General features: G+C 38.2%; 1 protein-coding gene and 1 pseudogene across 2 annotated transcripts; one reads left to right on the top strand and one right to left on the bottom strand.

Moving 5' to 3' along the window:
* Nucleotides 1-43: 43 nt before the first annotated feature.
* Nucleotides 44-1,630, top strand: LOC143610103 (uncharacterized). The gene has a single exon (XM_077084676.1). The coding sequence runs from the start codon at nt 44-46 to the stop codon at nt 1,628-1,630; it is 1,587 nt and encodes a 528-aa protein (XP_076940791.1).
* Nucleotides 1,631-1,974: 344 nt separating this feature from the next.
* On the bottom strand, nt 1,975-10,577 carry LOC143610102 (aminopeptidase M1-like; annotated as a pseudogene). The gene is made up of 21 exons (XR_013149529.1): nt 9,910-10,577; nt 9,714-9,803; nt 9,410-9,437; nt 8,900-9,126; nt 7,923-8,068; nt 7,326-7,428; nt 6,972-7,161; nt 6,786-6,879; nt 6,141-6,294; nt 5,955-6,059; nt 5,764-5,880; nt 5,395-5,508; nt 5,128-5,310; nt 4,754-5,048; nt 4,565-4,686; nt 4,382-4,479; nt 4,120-4,297; nt 3,857-4,039; nt 3,693-3,770; nt 3,490-3,567; nt 1,975-2,249 (listed from the first exon to the last, which is right to left on the bottom strand). The product of XR_013149529.1 is annotated as an aminopeptidase M1-like (transcript).
* Nucleotides 10,578-19,285: the final 8,708 nt, after the last annotated feature.

The following is a 19,285-nucleotide window of genomic DNA, read 5'->3' as shown; positions in this document are numbered from 1 at the left end:
AAACAACTTACATAGACTCCTCCTTCCTTTCCTACCAACCAAAATGCTTAAAGCAAAACATGAAACCTCTGTTTCTCTCTCACCACCACAACTCATGGAAGAACAACAAGAACAAGAAGATGATGATGAACAACAACTACAACAAACACCAACATCACCATTTTGGATACAAACAACCACCACCAACCACCACATCTCCTCCATGTTCTTCAACTCCTTTGTGTTAATCATCTTCTTGTTGTTACTTGCAATCATTTCAATGGTGTTTATTATCCCATATCTTATAAGCTTGTCATCCAATGTGTTTAGACCAAGTTTAGTTAAAAGAAGCTGGGATTCCATCAACTTAATATTGGTTTTCATTGCTTTGGTGTTTGGGTTGATTAGTAGAAACATAAACAATGATCAAAGATTGAATCTTGATCATAATCTTGATCATGGGTTTGATCAAAAACTGAATCTTGATCATAATCTTGATCATGGGTATGTTAAAAGATTGAATCTTGATGATGGGTATGTTGAAAGATTAATTCTTGATAATGTATATGATCAGAGTGAGCTGGAGATGATAACCGGAGCTCCGAATGTGTATGGGTTAAGAAGGCAGAGGACTAGCATATCTTATCCTGATCTCCGGGAACTGTCGCCGCCGTTGAACCACCGTGCCGGAGATCCTTGGAGATTTTCAGATGACACACATATTGATTATTATCATGTTTTGGAGTCTGGCCGGAATTTACTCCGGCAACGGAACCGGCGAGAAAGAGGTGGTGGGTCCGGGATGGGGCCGGAAATAAAGTCGTCTTTGGAGAAAAAAGGCGGGAAAGGTGAGGTGGAGAAGAGAAGAGCTAGAAGCTCTGAATTGGGAAGAATATTGTCCCCGGTTGTGGGTCCGTTGCGGGATGCAGCATTGTCGTCACCTGTTTTGTCGTTGAATGAACGGAAAACAACTGATGACAATGTAGGAAAAGACTTCTTTACGTCTTTCCATCATAAAAAGAAGAAAAAGAGGTTGAGGGACCGGAGTGTTGACAATTTAGGTGCCCTTTTGCACCAGTCTCAACCGGTAGCGTCAATAGAGTCAAATCCACGTGTGATGACGACGGAGAGTGGTGCAGAAGAGCACCGTCGAAATAAGTCTACATCAGTCGCACTGCCACCACCACCTCCACCTCCACCATCACGTACTAAAAACTATGCTCGACAAGTCACTATAACTCGTGTGGCTCCATTTGTTACCGACAAGCCCGGAGCTTCTTTGATGATGACTGCTTTCACCAGCATTGACGACAGCTCAAGCGGCGGAGAATCTCCAATGAAGCAAATTCCACCACCGCCACCACTACCACCGTTCAAGATGCCGGATTGGAAATTCGCGGTGGAAGGTGACTTTGTTAGGTTGCAAAGTACACTTAGCTCCAGAAGTGCGTCCCCTGACGGTGATGAGGCCCGGTCACCATCGTCAGACGTGGATATGACAACGGAGACCGGGCTTTTGTTTCCCGGCCCAGACGTGGATACCAAAGCTGATAGCTTCATTGCACGGTTCAGGGCCGGATTAAAGCTCGAGAAGTCCGAGAGGATGTCTAAACTTGGGCCAGGCCCAGGATCAGGCCCAAGTGACATTTGATTGGTTTCTTATTTTATATTTTAATATTATTGAATCCAACATATGCTTATTGCTTGTGTCTTAAAAATGGTGGATTTTATTTTTTTACAGGTATAAATGTATAATAGAGACATGCTTCATAAAAACTACAAAACATGTGAGGTATTGACTTTTGAGTGATATCCTTTAGCTGTTTAGATAATGAAAGAATAATTGAAAAAAATATATATACATATGTAATTGTTTTATATTTTAATTGATTCTAGCACCAAACAATCCATCTATTCCGGAAATGTTATTAAAACACAACATAATAATATGATATTATACATGTTTAATAAAGATATGTGATACATTACATATACATGTATACATTACATAGGACACAAAAAACTTTATTGATACAAGCTATACATACATGATACACACATGTATAGAAGGTACTCTATGTTTGCATTGGACTTTTGGTCAATCCTCTTGCTAACTTAGGTATAAGGGACTCTTCCTGCCTAATTTTTGCGATCCATTTGGCTTTGATTCGGATTTGTTCTATGCTTTGGTTCAAGATCCTGACAAACGAAGGCGTCACTCAGCTGCTAAAAAACTCTTCAATCTCTTCTGCCATCTCATGGCTGCTAAACTGAAGTGTGTTTCAAACAATGTTATCAGATAACCTAAATTAAAATTTAAATTTAGGTTATGCGATGTAGTTTAACTAAAAAATGCATAACGCCCTGCCAAGTGCCACGTTGGCAGTGGGCTTTAACTAACCCACCCGTTAACAAGCGCGTTGTGGTTTAACCAAAACATACATATATATATATATATATATAGGATCAGGATCATGAGAGAACTTTTTTGAAATTGAGAACCATGAGAACCATTTTGGACCACAAAAAACTCAATAATAAAAAAATCATAAAATAAAAAAAAACACAAAAATGAAAAAAGTAAAAAAACCAAAATTCTTATTTTAACATCCCGGTTTCATATATATATAAAAAAAACTCGGTTTAGCCAAATTATATACACATATGTATAATATATACATATATGTACATTTACATGATTTTTTTATACACATGTGTATAATTTAAGATAAATGACACTGTACATATGTGTATATTACGTAACTAAAGATTAAATAAAATTATACATATGTGTATAATACGACGTTTTTTTTGTTTTTTTTTTATTTTTTTAATGAAACCGGAATGAAATATAAGAATTTTGGTTTTTTTACTTTTTTTAAATTTTTGTTATTTTTTGTTTTATGATTTTTTTAAATATTTTTTTCAAAGGTGTTTTTAGTGGTCCAAAATGGTTCTCAAAGTTCTCAATTTGCAAAGGGTTCTCTTAGGATCCTTACCCTATATATATATATATAGGGTTTGGATCAAATACAAATGAAATTAACATGCTAAACATGAGAATCAAGTAGAGTAATTATATATACAAGTAGAGTAATTATGTAATTACTCTACTTGTATATATAATTACTCTACTTGATTCTCACGTTTAGCACGTTAATTTCATTTGTACGTTAACCTTCCCCTATATATATATATATACGCGTTGTATATGAATTAAAATAAGTTATGATGTAAAATCATATAAGTTTATTGAAATGCAAATGTCGCATTTATATATAAATAATAATTTTACATGAATTAAAAGACATCATAACTTATTTTAATTCAGATGCAAAGGCATCATAACCTTTATATATGTAATTCAGATGAAATGCAAATGTTTCCCCCCCCCCCCCTCTTTAAAATGTGTGGCGTGATGTTTAACTAACTTTTTGGGTGAGGTGGCATGGGGCGCTACCACAACGCACAACCTTAATATTTCAGTTAATAAAGTTTAATAGTACTTACCGGCGTCACTATATCTCTTATGAAACGATGGAGCACCATCCCTTGACCCCACCGCTTTACGATCGCATCCCAGTTCTCCTGAAATTAGAATACAATCACCAACAATAATTTATTTACAGTTTAGCATAAAACCAAAATGTTAGCCATCAAGGTTTTGAATTTCAACTCTAATTCAGTATACAATATCAATATTATACTCCCACCTTTAGCCATGTCCATGCTGTTTCACGGCCTTCGAAGCTTATGCGTGCAGTTACATATAACGCATCTTGTTCTCGAATCTGTGAAGACAGAGATTAAACATAACTAGAGAATAACATAGTTGGATTAATTATAATATTTATATAATTAAAATTGAGTGAAATACCTCATCAGATGACATGAGGCTTAAAGCTTCTTTGACTAATTCCGGGTCTGGAGAAGAAGCTAGATAACTCAGAATTCTTACTTTCTCTTGAATTGCATCGGCTTCTCTATATACCTTTAGTAGGGAATCAAACCCGCTTCTGTCGGTAACACTTGACGTTCTCATTATAGAAATGTAAGCAGCCTGAAGAAAATAAGAAGCTTTTAGAAGTTAAAACTTAAACTATTAAAAAAACATTATTATTGTTAAAGAACAGTTTGTACCCTTCTGATACCAACTGGAAAAACGGGCGTCTACTTATCGCTAATATAAATCTGAAACCGATTCTTTAACTCTTCATGAGTTTCCTTATGGCCAAAAGTGGCCAATGCCTTAAAAACTTCTTCCCTCAACATTGAATTTAAATGGCTTTCTCCAGGTACCGGTTCAAGGCCTAACTTCCTGGAAGTTTTTTTAAATATTTTAATCAAGTGATTTTATATCATTACAAAATAATATACTGCGTCTATTTAGAAGGTAACTTACTCTGCAGATGATATAATAAGATCCACAAAGAACTGGTTGAGATGATTCCATGGATCATAAATAGCGTCTTTTAATACCTTTGCAGTACTATAACAAGCCTGCCACATAAGCAGTGAAATAAAGCGGTCAGTGCCACCTATACGTCACAAGCAAAGTTAGAAAAAAATACAAGATTAATAATACATTGATAAGTCTTGATAACACTATATAATCAAGATCCTCTCTGTACAAATCCATCAGGGTAAGAAGAGATAATATCGACTCGTCACCAGCCTCACAAAGAGCATACATATCGTCCAATATGCCTGTAAGCAAAGATTTCAGCTATATTGCATATTAAAATCGCTGTACTAAATTTAAACATACGCATACCAAATTTATCTTCGGGAGACAAGCATTTGTCTTTTATGGCTTTTGTCAATCTAGCTGCAAGTGCGCCATCATACTTCACCCTGTAAAAGCCCGTGTACCCGACGTTGACTTTGACCCATGGTTTTTCAGTAACCTCTTGACTCTTGTCATTTGACTGGTCAAACTCAGATATATCCAGTTTTCCAACTTTTGTTTCTAAAAGAAACTGTTTGCGGTTATCGTACGAGCCAACTGCTAGAGTTATTGGGACTATCCATTGACCTTCACCTTGCAATCCCAATGACGTAAATCGAGTCTGCAATGTGCAAAACTATGCTATATTTAATATTAAAAGAGTCTTAAGTCTTAACATAACCAGCTTAAAATAGTTTAACCTGCTCAAATTCCAAAGTGCGCTCTTCCAGTATAACATGTATAACCGGATGCCCGGTTTGCTTTGTCCATATATCCATAAGTTTGTTCACTTCAACACCGGATTCTTCAGAAAGAACGCTCCATAAGTCGTCTGTTGTTGCATTTTTGCATGCATATTTCTTCATGTAAGAACTCATTGATTTCTAAGTTTAACAAACAAGTAGGCTGAATCAGAAACATATAAAGGATATTGCAGGGTATTTTAGGAAATTGACAGTTTCATTAACCTGGAAAACGTCATCACCGAGATACTCCTTTAGCATACGAATAAGAGAAGATCCTTTCTGGTAGCTTATAGCATCAAAAACTTCAAGCACTGAGCTAGCATTGTATACCTCCACCTGTAAAAATACATGTATTTATACGAAAACTAATTCTGAAGCCATTGATAATAATAATAATAATAATAATAATAATAATAATAATGATACTAGTAGTAGTAGTAGTAGTAGTAGCAGCAGCAGTAGCAGCAGCAGCAGCAGTAGCAGTAGCAGTAGCAGTAGTAGTAACAATAATAATAATAATAATAATAATAATAATAATAATAATAATAATTAATTCACCTCAACTGGGTGAGACTATTCCATTGAATTCACCTCAACTGGGTGAGACTATTCCATTGAATCTAATTTGAGACCGTCAGCGGTCTCTTCAAGAAACTGTGTCCAAATTCTCCATTCGGGAAACAAGGTATCGGTTGCAAAATAGCTTACCTAGATTATCATTTATCATATATCATAAATTCATAGTATAAGATAGTGATTCATAACATAAGTATAACAAATACCCATGTTGCAAAACCCTCATTGAGCCATAGATGAGTCCACCATTCCATTGTCACTAAGTTACCAAACCATTGGTGTCCAACTTCATGTGTTACAACAATCAAAAGCTGAAATGAACATAATGCCAGAGATAATGATTAAATAAACAAGACAATGAAATATATAGGGATTAAGAAATATTTTCCTACTCTTTGTGTGTTAGCTGCTGCTGAATTCAAATCATCATGAAGCAACTCGGTTTCACGAAACGTGATCAACCCATAATTTTCCATAGCCCCAGCCCCAAAATCAGGAACCCCTACCATATCTAGCTTCGGAGGCGCGTAAGGCATTGAAAAATACCTATAAAATATCCATAAGTTTGAATAATTGATGACATATGGTTTATATATATATATATATATAGGATTGGTATCATTTAAGAACTCTAAAAAAGTTAAGAACTCTTAGGAACTCATTACAACCAAACATTTTTTTAATTTTTTGTATATATTAACGTTATTTAAGAGTAGTTTTATCATCTTTTATATATAAAATTTTTATTACATACATTAATCACAAATTTACATATGTGTTAAAAAAACAAAAATATGTATAAAAATTAATTTTCAAAATTGTAATCGTAAATATAGATATATAAAATGATAAAACTATACTCAAATAACATTAGCAAACAATTTTTTTTATAAAAAACGTTAGTTTTCAAGGGTTCTTAAAAAACGTTAGTTTTCAAGGGTTTTATAAAAAAATGTTCTTAAAAAATTTAGCAGTTCTGTAATGATACTCATCCTATATATATATATATATATATATATATATATGAAGTTACTTACTTTGTATAAAGTTCAATCGACTTGACTGCAATACTTAATGCTAACTTTCCATACTCGCTCTTACCAACGGGACAATATGAACGAACTCTAATGCCTGCAAGAAAGTGAATCAAGCCAATAAACAGAAGCTGGAGGTAATGAAACTGAATTAAATTTATATTTATATGTTACATAAAATGACATTACCACCGGGCGTTGTTTCTTCAATGTAATCAAACAAACCAACGACAACAGCCACCAAATAAGTTGACATTAATGGTGATTCTTGAAAGCACACGGTCTTGAAATCTCCATTGATTGTTTCTTCAGAGACAGGCATGTTCGATAATGCTGTCAGTTCTAATGGTACATTGCCAACTGTTATCTTGAAGGTAGCCTGCATGCATTTTTTACAATACCAAATTTGATAAAAATACTTACTTCATCTAGAAACATTTATGGAACAAAAAAGAAACTCAAATTGATAATCAAATCTTTGACTATTTTAGCAACTTTTGTAAAGTTATTACTGTAGATATTTAGAATAATGACTCGTTACACCTTAAGTGCAGGTTCATCCCAGCATGGAAAACACAGTCGTGCATCGGAAGGTTCAAAATTTGTCATTGCCATATTCTTTCTCACTCCTCCATCAACATAAGTCCTGCCATAACAGCCAATAATTTATATAGCTCTTATTAATATAAAAAGTCAAAGGTCAGCGGAGCTCAAGTAAAAAATAGCATAAAATCGATCAGAAACCATAACAACCAATATAACCGAACCAAAACAAAAACCGATGGTTTGGTTTTATGTTTAATTAAAAACCAAACTTTCGGTTTGGTTTCGATTTTGCGTGTAACTAAATCCGAAAAACAGAGTGTATAGATTTTAATAATTTTATGTAATTTATAATAGTTTAATATACAGGTTAACCTAAATATTTAAGCCCAAATGTAAATTTACTAACAAAAAGTTTTAGCCCAAATTCATTATTTTTGGCCAACCTTTTTTTTAGCTCAAAATTTTCAACCTCAAAAGGCAAAACCGAAACCGAACCTAAACCGAAACCGAAATCAACGGTTTTCAAAATCTCAAAAACTGGTGTTTCGGTTTTAGCCCAAAACCGAAACGACCCATACGCATCCCTACTAATACCCTTTATAGAAACCCTTCATATGTTCGTTAAGAACCCCGGTAAACTTGATCTCCAAAACACCGTCTCCTGCACTGAGAGGCTCATTAAAAACCAACACGATTATCTCAGCATCATGGTCAACCACCACTTCACTAGGAACCACTTTCTGCATTTTCACAAACACCTGGTGAGCATCCACAATATAGGGAGTAGGGACGCAAACACCCCTAGCCGCTCGTGAGCTACTCGAGATCAAACTAATAAAAAGCTTAAAACGAGCCGAGTCGAGCCTCAAATAAAGCTTGTTTAATGAACGAGCCCAAGCTCAAGCCTTGTATGAGAAGATCGTTTAGGCTCGTCGAGCCTTAACGACCCTAGTGTTATTAAGTCTTATCCCCTTAACAAGCTCGAACCAAGCTTTGGCTCGTTTAAGGTACTACACACGAGCTCAAGCCAAACTTATGTATGTCAAAGTTTTCTTCTCAAAACATAGAAAGATAATAAAATAAGGTATATAAACTAATTAATAAATAATAAAAGAGCCAGACCGAGTCAAGCTCGAGCTGAGCTTTGGCTCGTTTAACGTACTACACACAAGCTCGAGCCGAGCTTTAAAAAAATGTATATAAATTAATTAGTAAGTAATAAACGAGCAAGCCTGAGTCAAGCCCGACCTTGAAAAAAAAGAGTCTCGAGCCGAACTTATGCATGTTACTTTTTTTCTCAAAGTACAAAAAGATAATAAAATAACTTATATAATAATAAACAAGGCAGCCCTGAGTAAAGCTCGAGCTGCGTTTAAGGTCCTACACACAAGCTCGAGCCAAGCTTTTAAAAAAATGTTTATAAATTAATTAGTATGCAATAAAGGAGTCAAACTCGAGTTTTTAAAAAACGCTCACAACAAGCCGAGTTCGAGACTAGTTGAGCTCGGGATAGTCTCGACCCCTACCGCAGAGTAAACTACCGAAACAAAATGAACAAACTAAGTGATTACGTTATTATTGGAGTCTACGAAAAGCGATTCGTGAACGACGAGATCAATCGAATTCAACACGAGAAACCGAGTGGATTCAACGATGGAAACGTCAACAATTAGATGGCCTGAGAAGGTGCATAGGTCAAGGTTAGGGTTTAAAGTGAGGTTGTAACGGTATGGGATGGCGAATTTGGGAAGCCTTTGAAGTGATCAAGATCAAGCTTCTGTTGGTTTTGATCGTCCGTGGTAATTAATTGGTGTGATTAGTGATTTAGTTCAGTGGAGTTGTGAACTATATGTTGATGATTAAAAGAGGATTAATATTATAAGGTGGATAGGAGTGTTTAATGGTGCCGTGTTTGAAGCGGGAGTTTAATGGTTGACTATTGGACGGACGTTGACCGTTGTGTCCACCGGGTTTGCTGCATCCTTGTAGTTCTATAACGGGTGGACACTATGATTTACATTCACTTGTACAATCACATTATGTTTACATATCCGGACCGGTTATTGACCCAAACGTCTTACCAGATCACAGATCAGACCGGGCATGGACCTGAATAACATTATACAAATAAATATAAAGATGTAAAAATGTTTTTGTATTGATGAAAGTCAAAATCAAACATAAAACAAAATAGGCATAAAGAAAACTGGTAAAGTAGTTTAAAATAGTCTTCCAAATACACTCAATCCGGATCCGTAAAACTTGATTAAACGAATCACTTTTAGTCCCTAACACTGATTGCAACAATGATTGCAACACTGAATTTGAAAGTAGTTATAAATTGGTATGTGACAGCCGTAGCCAATCCCGACACTAGTAATCAACAGCAGCAGCACCCCAGCCAAAACAAGCAAAAGTTTAAATGGAACGGCACCATCACTATCCGTGGTGCCTGCCGAGACTGGTTGCTTCTCGCTGTAAAAAGTATGACAAAAAAAGGAAAGAAAACAAGTAAATGATGACATACTTGATAAAAAATATATTAATATATATTTCAGGCTTGTAGCTATCTTAATTTTACCTCATTGATGGAGAGCAAAAGATTATATTGTAATCTGATGCGATGCAAGTAGATATACTTGTTTCATCACCGTAGGGGTGAGTTTTCGCTCTTGGGCAGGCGCTCTTCGACACCTGGGCAAATGGCGACGGCTTGCAAGTAACAGCTGATGCGTAATCTCCAGTGCAACAATATTGTGGTTGTCCAAACGCTAGGCACTCGCTCTTACAGGCAAGAACCTTACTGTTTGAATTGACCACCCTAAGCGGGATTGGACACATTTCATTAACGTCAACTATACAGCCAATCTCTGTACAATTACGCTCCGTACCCCCTTTAGGAGTAACTGACAACGGCAGGTTGAATCCATTTACTAAGTTAACATAAACGTAATCCAAGCCACCAATATCTTTCGCTAAGTTAAATACAATCGAGGTAAACGGTGGAATGCCTCCTGCACCGTTGCATTCGACCTTTTGAGACGCGCAATCACCTGTTAGACAACTAAACACACCATTTTTATCGTTTGCGCAGTTTGTCCTACCCCACACCACGCCAGCCCAGTTTGAGGGGGCTGTCACCGTCTTTGACTCGCCCTTTTGAAGAGTAAAGCCCGTTGGTTGAAGACCAGGGCCCCCAGAATTCGATACGATCCCAGGCGAAACAGGCTGGTCACAGTTGTTGGCCATCGTTAAAGTCACTGAACTAGCATCTGTCACAAATGCACCCAAAAAATAATATATCAAAAGTAAGTTATACATAACATATTTGTTCCTTCTAGCAAACATTAAAAAGATGTCACAAACAATGTTTTCTAATTCCGTTTTCTTTATTTAGATGTGTCAAAAATTGGGTTCCAATATGTAGAAACATAGATATTACATCAATATAGCAGGTAGGCGGGCAACAAGCTGCGCCGCCACCCCTTTCTGAATTGCAAACCCTAACCTGCTAAAGACATACCCCTGCCCCTTTGGAGTCGACACATTGCTATGCACAACCTGTTGGACCCTGGTTAGAAAACGGATAGCTTCCGGTGCCAAGGAGCCAAATGTATCAAAAGCCAGAGGGACAAAAACATGTTGGTTCTCTTCGCAGGCTTTAGCATGTTTCTCCACCTTCTTCGTTTCAGCCCTTTTCATTGCTTGCCTAGCTACAAACCCATTATCCCTCAAACCAGCTAAGGGAGATACCCCTGTGAGGTCAACACAAGCGTGTTTTCCCCCGGCCCAACCAAAGACGAGCAAATCTGTCGGTCGTAGAGTGGATCTCCCTTCCGTGGGGTCTGTAAGAAAGTTTACGGGGGCTTCCTTTTTAGCTGATATCCCAGCTCGCCTTAAGATGTCCCAAAGAACGTCCCGCACCCAATCATGTCGGTATTTGAACCCAGGCATCTCCTTGCAATGAACCGCATGCTCTCCGAATTTATCCAGGCAGGCCTTACGGCAGATCGGACATGTTTCGTCTTCTGGGTACATTGGGACCATCAAACGGTACTTAAGAATGGCCCTATACTCGACCGCAGACATGCTTTGGCCCAAGCCATCAATCGGGATAACGGTAAGAAAATCTTGGGCATGAGGACCTTGTAAGCATTCAAAAACCGCCTTCTGTCGGGGGGACAATCCAAAAACTTCTCCCAGGCTCTAAGCGATTTTTCCAAAAAGGGTATTCGTCAAAGTTTTTTGAGGCTTTGGTGGGGCGGTGTCCATATTAGAGAAACCGCCAATGTCAAAGTCTGGGAGAGCGCCATTTAGGCGTTCCATGGCCTGCACGTAGTCTGGGTCCAGGTCGACAACTCCGCTATTCCTTAAGATGTGATTCTGTAGCTTCCAAGACTGAGCCCTCGACGCTACAAAAGCGTAAACCCCAACATCATGAGCCGAAAGAAGGCCTAAACCCCCTAAGCGCATCGGTAAAGATGCAAGTCGCCACTGAAGATCACCAAAGAACGGGCCTCCACATACAACTATGTCTTCGATGGCTTCTCGTAGCCCCTTATCAAAACAGGATACCGCATCATCCATCATATGGGGGTGGCATGTTCGTAACCCAAAAAGCAACTTAGCAACCCCCATGCAAGACCTAAGCAGGAGGAGTTCGCTCTGGGGATCCCTAAGGCAAGGTAAGAGTTTCATAAGATCAACCGCACGAGATGCTCTCCGCCTCGCCAACTCCTTAATAAAGTAGGCATCTCGACTAACAGCCCCTCCAAGGAGCTTTAGCCCTCTCTCTGGTCTACCAATCCCACTAGGGAAGAGCCCATCTTTGACTTTCACCCCATTACACGCTGGCCAAAAAACCTCGGTTTTCTTAATATTAAGTTGTAGCCCCAATGATGGCCCTTCCGAGTTGATAATGTCTAGGGCTTTAGCGACTACGTTGGCACCACCAATAATAGTCCCATCATCCAAGTACCAAGCATGAAATGGGAGGTTACAGTCATTTTGTACCCGGAGAACAAGAGGGTGTAATGCTAAGGCAAAGAGGAGGGGCCCAAGGGGGTCTCCCTGCTGAACCCCAGTAGTAGCCCCTATACAGTCATCATCAACGTACAACCTAGCCGGCTGGGCATAAAGGAACTGGACCCATAGATAGATAGACGGGCAATGATGATGAACCTCTCGGAGAAGGGCTGTGCGGTCGACCATATTGAAGGCGTTGGAGAAGTCCACGGTAAGCATAGCTAAAGAGCCGTCCGCGTGAAAGGAGTTAAGAAACCGGTTCGCGCTGTGAAGCACCGCCTCTGCCCCATTAGGGGTCCCCACCCCAAACTGAAAGTCCCCTAAATACTGAGTCATTCCCTTCCCAACCATCTTCATAGCCACTTTAGAAACCAACCTACGCCAGATAGCCCCCACAGCAATGGGCCGAATTCCATTATCCGGCTTTAATAAAGGGGTAAGAGGGGCCGAAGCAATAAACTCAGCGAGCACCTTGGGGCACAGACCCCCTAGCCATAAGTTGACGACTTCAGTGATGGCTGAGAGCAGACCCATGGAAGTCACTGATCCCTCACCACTAAGAGCGTCCAACAAGTGTTGCGCCCGCATCCCGTCTCTCCCGCATGAGGTCCCTTTAGAAAATGATCGGATACATCTAAGCACACAGTCCCCATCCACAGAGAGAGTAGGCAGGACGACAGAGCTAGAAGGCAAGGACGGAGGCGGCACCACTGGGTGTTTATCAATGAGGGCTTTCATGGTTGAATCTCCGAGAGGGGCAACCCCACTTGAGCATAATACCTTGACTGCAGCTGTGAAATGACCATCCCTGACTTTCCTGAGACATTGTTTAATATTAAGGCTGTTTTCAGAACCCTCCTCCCCTCCGACCTCTCTTTTAGAAAAAGTTCTCCCCCCCACGTTATCAAAGAGAGAAAGAACCAAGTCAGCAAAACCAGATCCATCTTTCCACACCGCAAGTGCTTGCTGAATGCTACTACATTGCAAAGACTTTCGATTCCCTGACCTGCGTTCCTGCCTAGTGGAAGGTTTCACCACCCTTAAAGTACAACGCGGCAACAATAGTAATTTGACCCAATTCTCAATCGAGCCTGGTGAATCCACTACCTTGCGTAAAGCGCATGCAAAGTCTGAGCAAACGCCAAACGACAACTTAGGGGGATGCTCTTAACCGTTTGAATGGGAAGGGAGAAAACCCGTTCCAAAAGGGATGCATCCCCAACCACTCCTACAGATGGACTTGGGTCCCTTTCCACAGACACACGATTAGGTTTCTGGATCCCAACAATGAATTCTCCAGCATCTCCAGAATCTACAGAAAAAGAATAGACACCATCAGCATGCTTGCACCCCCTGCTAAGGGCATGCAACGTCATGCACCTCCCACATAACCATTTATCCCCCTCCCGAAGGGCTTCCCCAACATCTATAAAAAGGTCCAAATCCTTAGAGATAGCGTCTTTTAAAAGGTTCTTCCGAGTATCCGTTTTGAAATGGGTACTTTGCATGTGCTCAATTAGGCGGAAAAACCCCGAGGACCCAGGTCTACCATCCTTACACTCGTGGAAATGCTTAAAGGGGCATGGCCTTAAACCGTAAGTGGAGCTAGGACCAAGCCCTCCTGTATTTACGTTTCGAATTCTTTTTATGGTAGCCATGTACACACGAGAACAGAAACAAACAAATCACAAAAGACACCGGACCCCTAAAGACCCCGACTCGAGATGAGTTAGAGCAAGAAACAGAGACCAAACCCCTCACACTCGAAGGAGGGGAGCAACTACGGGTTGCTCACCCCCATCTAGCACCCCACAACAACCGCTAAGGCATAAGAGGAGGAAGGTATAACTCCAAAACAAAGCAAAATGGGTAGAACTCCAACTCAAAATACCCCCTTAAGCACCCAAAAGGAAAATAGAAAGAACAAGAGTGAAAAATCAAGAAGTTTGGTTGAGGCAAAAGGTCGAACAGTTTGTGTGCATGACAGAAAAAAGGTAATTTTATATTTGGGGTGTGAATCAAATAGTGTCAGATTAGAATGGATAAATAAAGAGGATGATTGGAATGGAGCATTGAAGGAAGTAGTTAAACATCGGGGGTTTCATTGGAGTTTGGGAGTTTCATTAGATGTGTAATTTTATATTGAACCTATTAATAGTTAATAGGTTCTTAAAACAATAATTAATAATAACTACGAACCGATCCAATCGCTGATCGGATCAACGGTTTGACCACGAATCGCTCCAAACCCGGAGGTTTAATCGAAAGCGGTTCAAGGGTGTACAACCGGACCACTGTGAGTACCTATTCCCGCTCGGACCCGCCAGGTTCCTACCTGGTCTTGAAAAAATATAACTAATCGATTACAAAGATGGTTACCATAAAGATAAAATATCTTAAATAATTGACATAAACAAGTTTCGACAAATAATATATTTGGAATATAGTATGTATATATAATACAATAAGCTATATCGGGTACATCGGGTATATAGTTGGGTAAATGGGTCGGGTAATCGGGTATATTGAAAAATCCCAAACTCGTCCAAAACCCGCGAAAAATTTCAAAACTAATCTCAAATCCTAATGGGTCGGGTATTACCCGTCCCATTTATGTCGGGTTTCGGGTTTTCCCATTCGGTTTGGATTCCATTGTCATCCCTAAGTACGTGCGAACAATTATATATATACACAAATATGAACTTTGTTATGCATGATGAGTTGTAGATGCTGCTATACAAGTTGTTTTGTGCATTGTTAGGTGTACGATATGCTTGTGATTTAGTACTATCTGCTTCTCCCTCAATCTTCTCATCACCACGGTGTACCTACTTCAAATTCGTTTCAATTTTTGTTCGATTTTGCCGCAAATTCATTGACTTAAAACGTATAACTTCCTCCAATTTCTGATACTCAAATTGGTTAATGCACAGCTGCAAACTACCAGCTAAATACCTTTACTAAGTAAGAATAATATTGAAATAATAAACATGATATGACCACTCTACGCCACTGCCGTCTCTCCGCCTTTCATGTTGCTCCGATTAACCTCCGTTTTCTTTCAATTTTCCGGTGAGTGGTGGTGGTGCCTGTAGCCGGAAAGATGATGAAGGTGATGAAAATGAAGGTGATGAAGATGAAATTCATTCTTTGAGATGAATTTCAAATAAAACATGAGCAATACCGAAATCGGTACCATTTGGTAACGTCGGTACTGAATCGGTACCAAAGTTTTGAGTTTCGGGATCAGTACGGTACCGGTATTTCCCGAATTTTTACCTTCAGTACCGGTACTATCCCGGTACCGTACCAGTACCTAACCGAATATTTCGGTACCGGTACGATGTCGTGCTCATCCCTAGTCCAAGATAGAAACCACCCCAAACATCATGTAAAATATTGTTTTCATGTGAAATACAACGCATAAGACGGATTTGATTTGAAATATCACGTGGTAGGAGGGAGCAATGAAAGATGTCAGATTTTGATTAGTTAGTGAAATCTCACAGGAAAATTCCCAGTGTTACATGGGAGACGGATTTGTATGGATATTTTAGGAATTTTGAATTTTAGTTGAGTTATGGAAATTTTCCCAATTTCTAGTTATGAAAATAAAAGGTAATTTCTTATGATTTTGATGCATATAATTATGGAAGTGTCCCAATTTCTAGTTGTGAGGATAAAAAAAGGTAATTTCTGTTGATTTTTGATGCATAGAATTATAGAAGTGTCCCATCTAATGTACTTAAAAAGAAAATATTAAAAATAATAAAAAGAAAGAAAAAAGTGTGACATACCTTGGAACTTGGAAGTAGTACAATGATGAGACTAGGATCGCCATGACCAATCTTGACATTTCTATTTTGGAATAGGAATGAGATATGAATTAAGAATTTAAGATTATCAAGCTGTGATTGAATTACTCATCTAACAGTGATTATAAATAGAAGAGATTATGCATTGGCCAATTAACAGTGATTATAATGGGGGTCACCTTTGGTTCACCTTTTGCCAAAGGTGTCCTGAATTCACACCTGCGTCCTTAACTTTGACTTGTTAATATTTTAGTTATTAACTTCTTTTGTTTTGGGCGGGATCATGATATGTTATCTATCAATAATATAAAAATAGTTTTTTTCTTAATATAACTTTTTATATTTCTTTTATAATAACAATATAAAAAAGGAGAAAAATTAAGTATTTTGAATACTACTGTTTTGAATAATGGGATAAACCTAACCGTTACCAACGTTTTATTTTGGTTCAGTTTTAATTAATAACTAGGATTTTGACCCCGGTTGCAGAGCAGGATGGTCGACTTGAATGTAGCGAATATCAAAACTTATGACAAATTGAGGTTAATCGAAAGCAAATAAAAAAAATGCAACGAAACATATTGTGCTGGAAACTCGTTTGCCTAAAGGGATTGTGTTTGCCGTTTGGTTGAACCTAACATGTTCATACGTTGACCAATGTAATTCAAGCTATCAAAAATATGAACCAAAAGACTCAAAAAACATTATTGTCCATATAAGTTGTTTAGCTAAAGGGGTTTTTGGGTTCACACATTTACCCGTTCAATAGCAAAATTTACAAATTGAAAAAATTGAGGCACAAATCACAAAAAAAACTTAATTTTCACAAATTGGAGACAAAATGAACCAAATCACTTGTATGGCTTCCCAGAAACTATATGAAGACACGTTTATGCACCCTTTGTGGTCCTTTTCTCTCTCTTTGAATCTAAAACATTAGTCAAGGACAAATTTTAAAGGCCACACATTAAAATAAAATAAACTTTAGACGCAAATTAACATAAAATAAACTTCTTCTTATTCATACTATGTTAGTATAACTATAATACATATTTTAATGGAGTTTTTTCCTAAATAGGTGTGGTTAGTGGCGAAGTTTGGATTGAGTCACCGGGGGAGGGGGGGGGGTGTGAGCTCAAAATGTATACATAATTTCACAAATGAGGGGGGGCGAGCTCAAATTTTCGGCTGAATAAAGCTAAACTTACACTACGTATAAAAATTTTCGATCGAAAACGGGTAAATTTACACTACTACGCAAAAAAAAAACATGAGGGCGGGGCCACCCCGGGCCTCAATGAAGCTTCGCCCCTGGGTGTAGTTAAAAAAGTTATTTACCAAATAAGTGTAATTGAAAACATATTTAATTACTAAATGGATATTTTTTCTAAAAGTTAGGTGCTGTTTGTTTTTTCAGAGGTAAAACATCTGCAGTCTGCGGACCATATCTGCAGGCATCTGCAGCAGAAGAGGTGGACCAAACATCTGCAGACTGTAAGAAGAAGACTGTTTGTTTTTTAACTAAATGAGCAATTTTTTGTTCATTTGTTAAATAAACGAATATCCTAACAAAAGTTTCATCAAATGTTCGGTTCATATACAGGCCTACTTAAGTTGATTCTGGGATTAAATTGCCTGGTCTGTTTTCTACTACTACTACTAGAAGCTTGTGTTCATGAACCAAATATGTGTCTGCAATGAACATATTTAAAATCAATGATATATAAAAAGTGAGAGATTGATTGATACCATCAGCAACAGCCATCTCGATATCTTCCATGGTTATAAGCCCCTTTTCCATAGCTTCCTTCTGGTCCTGTTCAGTAGATTATTCAGTTCAACAAGCTAATTTAAACATGGTAATAATGAATTAATAATACATAAATAGTGAATGAAAGAATAATACCCGGCGCCATTTCTTCATGAGCTTACGCTTACGCTTGCCGGAAATAGTGGTGTTTTGGGGCTTATGTTTCAGCTTTCCGGTAAGAGGGTCACCGTGCCCCGCTTGCTTACGGTCGGCGATGGCGGCTCTCCGCCGCTTCTGTACCACGTTGAAGACGGCCATCCCGATATCTGCTTCTCGGTGACTAGGGTTTCAATTGGGCGTCCATGGTTCCTTATTTGTATTGTCGATGGAATAAGTTACACAATTTCCCCCTCATGTATTACGAGTGAAGTGTCTGATGATGAAGGAACAAAGAAGAAGAAGTGGAGAAGAGGTGAGAAGTCACATGTACAAGACTTCTGGGAGAAGAGGGCGCGCAGACGTTTTTTAATGAAAGGTCTTCGGAAAAACAAACGCACTGCAGAGCCCAACGTCTGCGCGCCCTCTTCTCAGTGCAGACAAAAGTGGTCAGGAAGAGCTTTTGAGGAAAAACAAACAGCACCTTAGCATTTCTAACTTTTAATCTAGTTGGATATAACATAATTAATTATTCCCTTATTATTTGTAAATACTTCTTCACAAACAAACGTTTTTTTAACATTTGTTAATAAAAAAATACATTCAAAAATATATATTTCGTCGTTCCAGCCGTTGAGACAGGACCGGCCTAGGGGTGTGGCCGGGTAGTCGTCGGCCACAGACCCGACACCCCGCTAGGCCCGAAATTTTTTTTAAAAGAAAAATATATATGTAATTTTATGAAAAACTTATGTAATCAATGTTTCAACATAATTTCATAATCACTAGCTTGGTCTAGTGGCAAAGAGGTATGACCTCTAACCAAGAGGTTGCGGGTTCTAGTCTTAGTTGAAACATTTATATGTTTATTTTAATACACAAGTTTTTTACACAACTCAAATCATAAGTAAGTAGTAAGTAAGCCCACTTAAAATTAAATTATTTAAAAAAAATGTTTCTTTTACTTAAGACCAAAATTTTTTTTTTTCGTCTTTGGCCCAAAAAAAATTCGTCTTTCTGGAGCCGGCCCTACGTTGAGATAAAATTTTATGTTGATCACCTTTGTGTTCTATTTTATTTTTGTGAATCAAAATGTATTTTAATTTCATGTATCAAGTTTGGTGTATCTATAATGAATTGTATATTTATATATTAATATTGTTTATTATAATATCAAGAATATATATATAAAGGTAAAAAAAACTAATATA

The sequence above is a fragment of the Bidens hawaiensis genome, unplaced genomic scaffold (assembly GCF_021521415.1).
Source record: "Bidens hawaiensis isolate Kalapana, Puna unplaced genomic scaffold, B.hawaiensis_p1.1 tig00023835_1, whole genome shotgun sequence".
Classification (NCBI taxonomy): Eukaryota; Viridiplantae; Streptophyta; class Magnoliopsida; order Asterales; family Asteraceae; genus Bidens; species Bidens hawaiensis.
The sequence above is the reverse complement of the archived record's forward strand: the minus strand, read 5'-3'. Positions and strand labels throughout refer to the sequence as shown.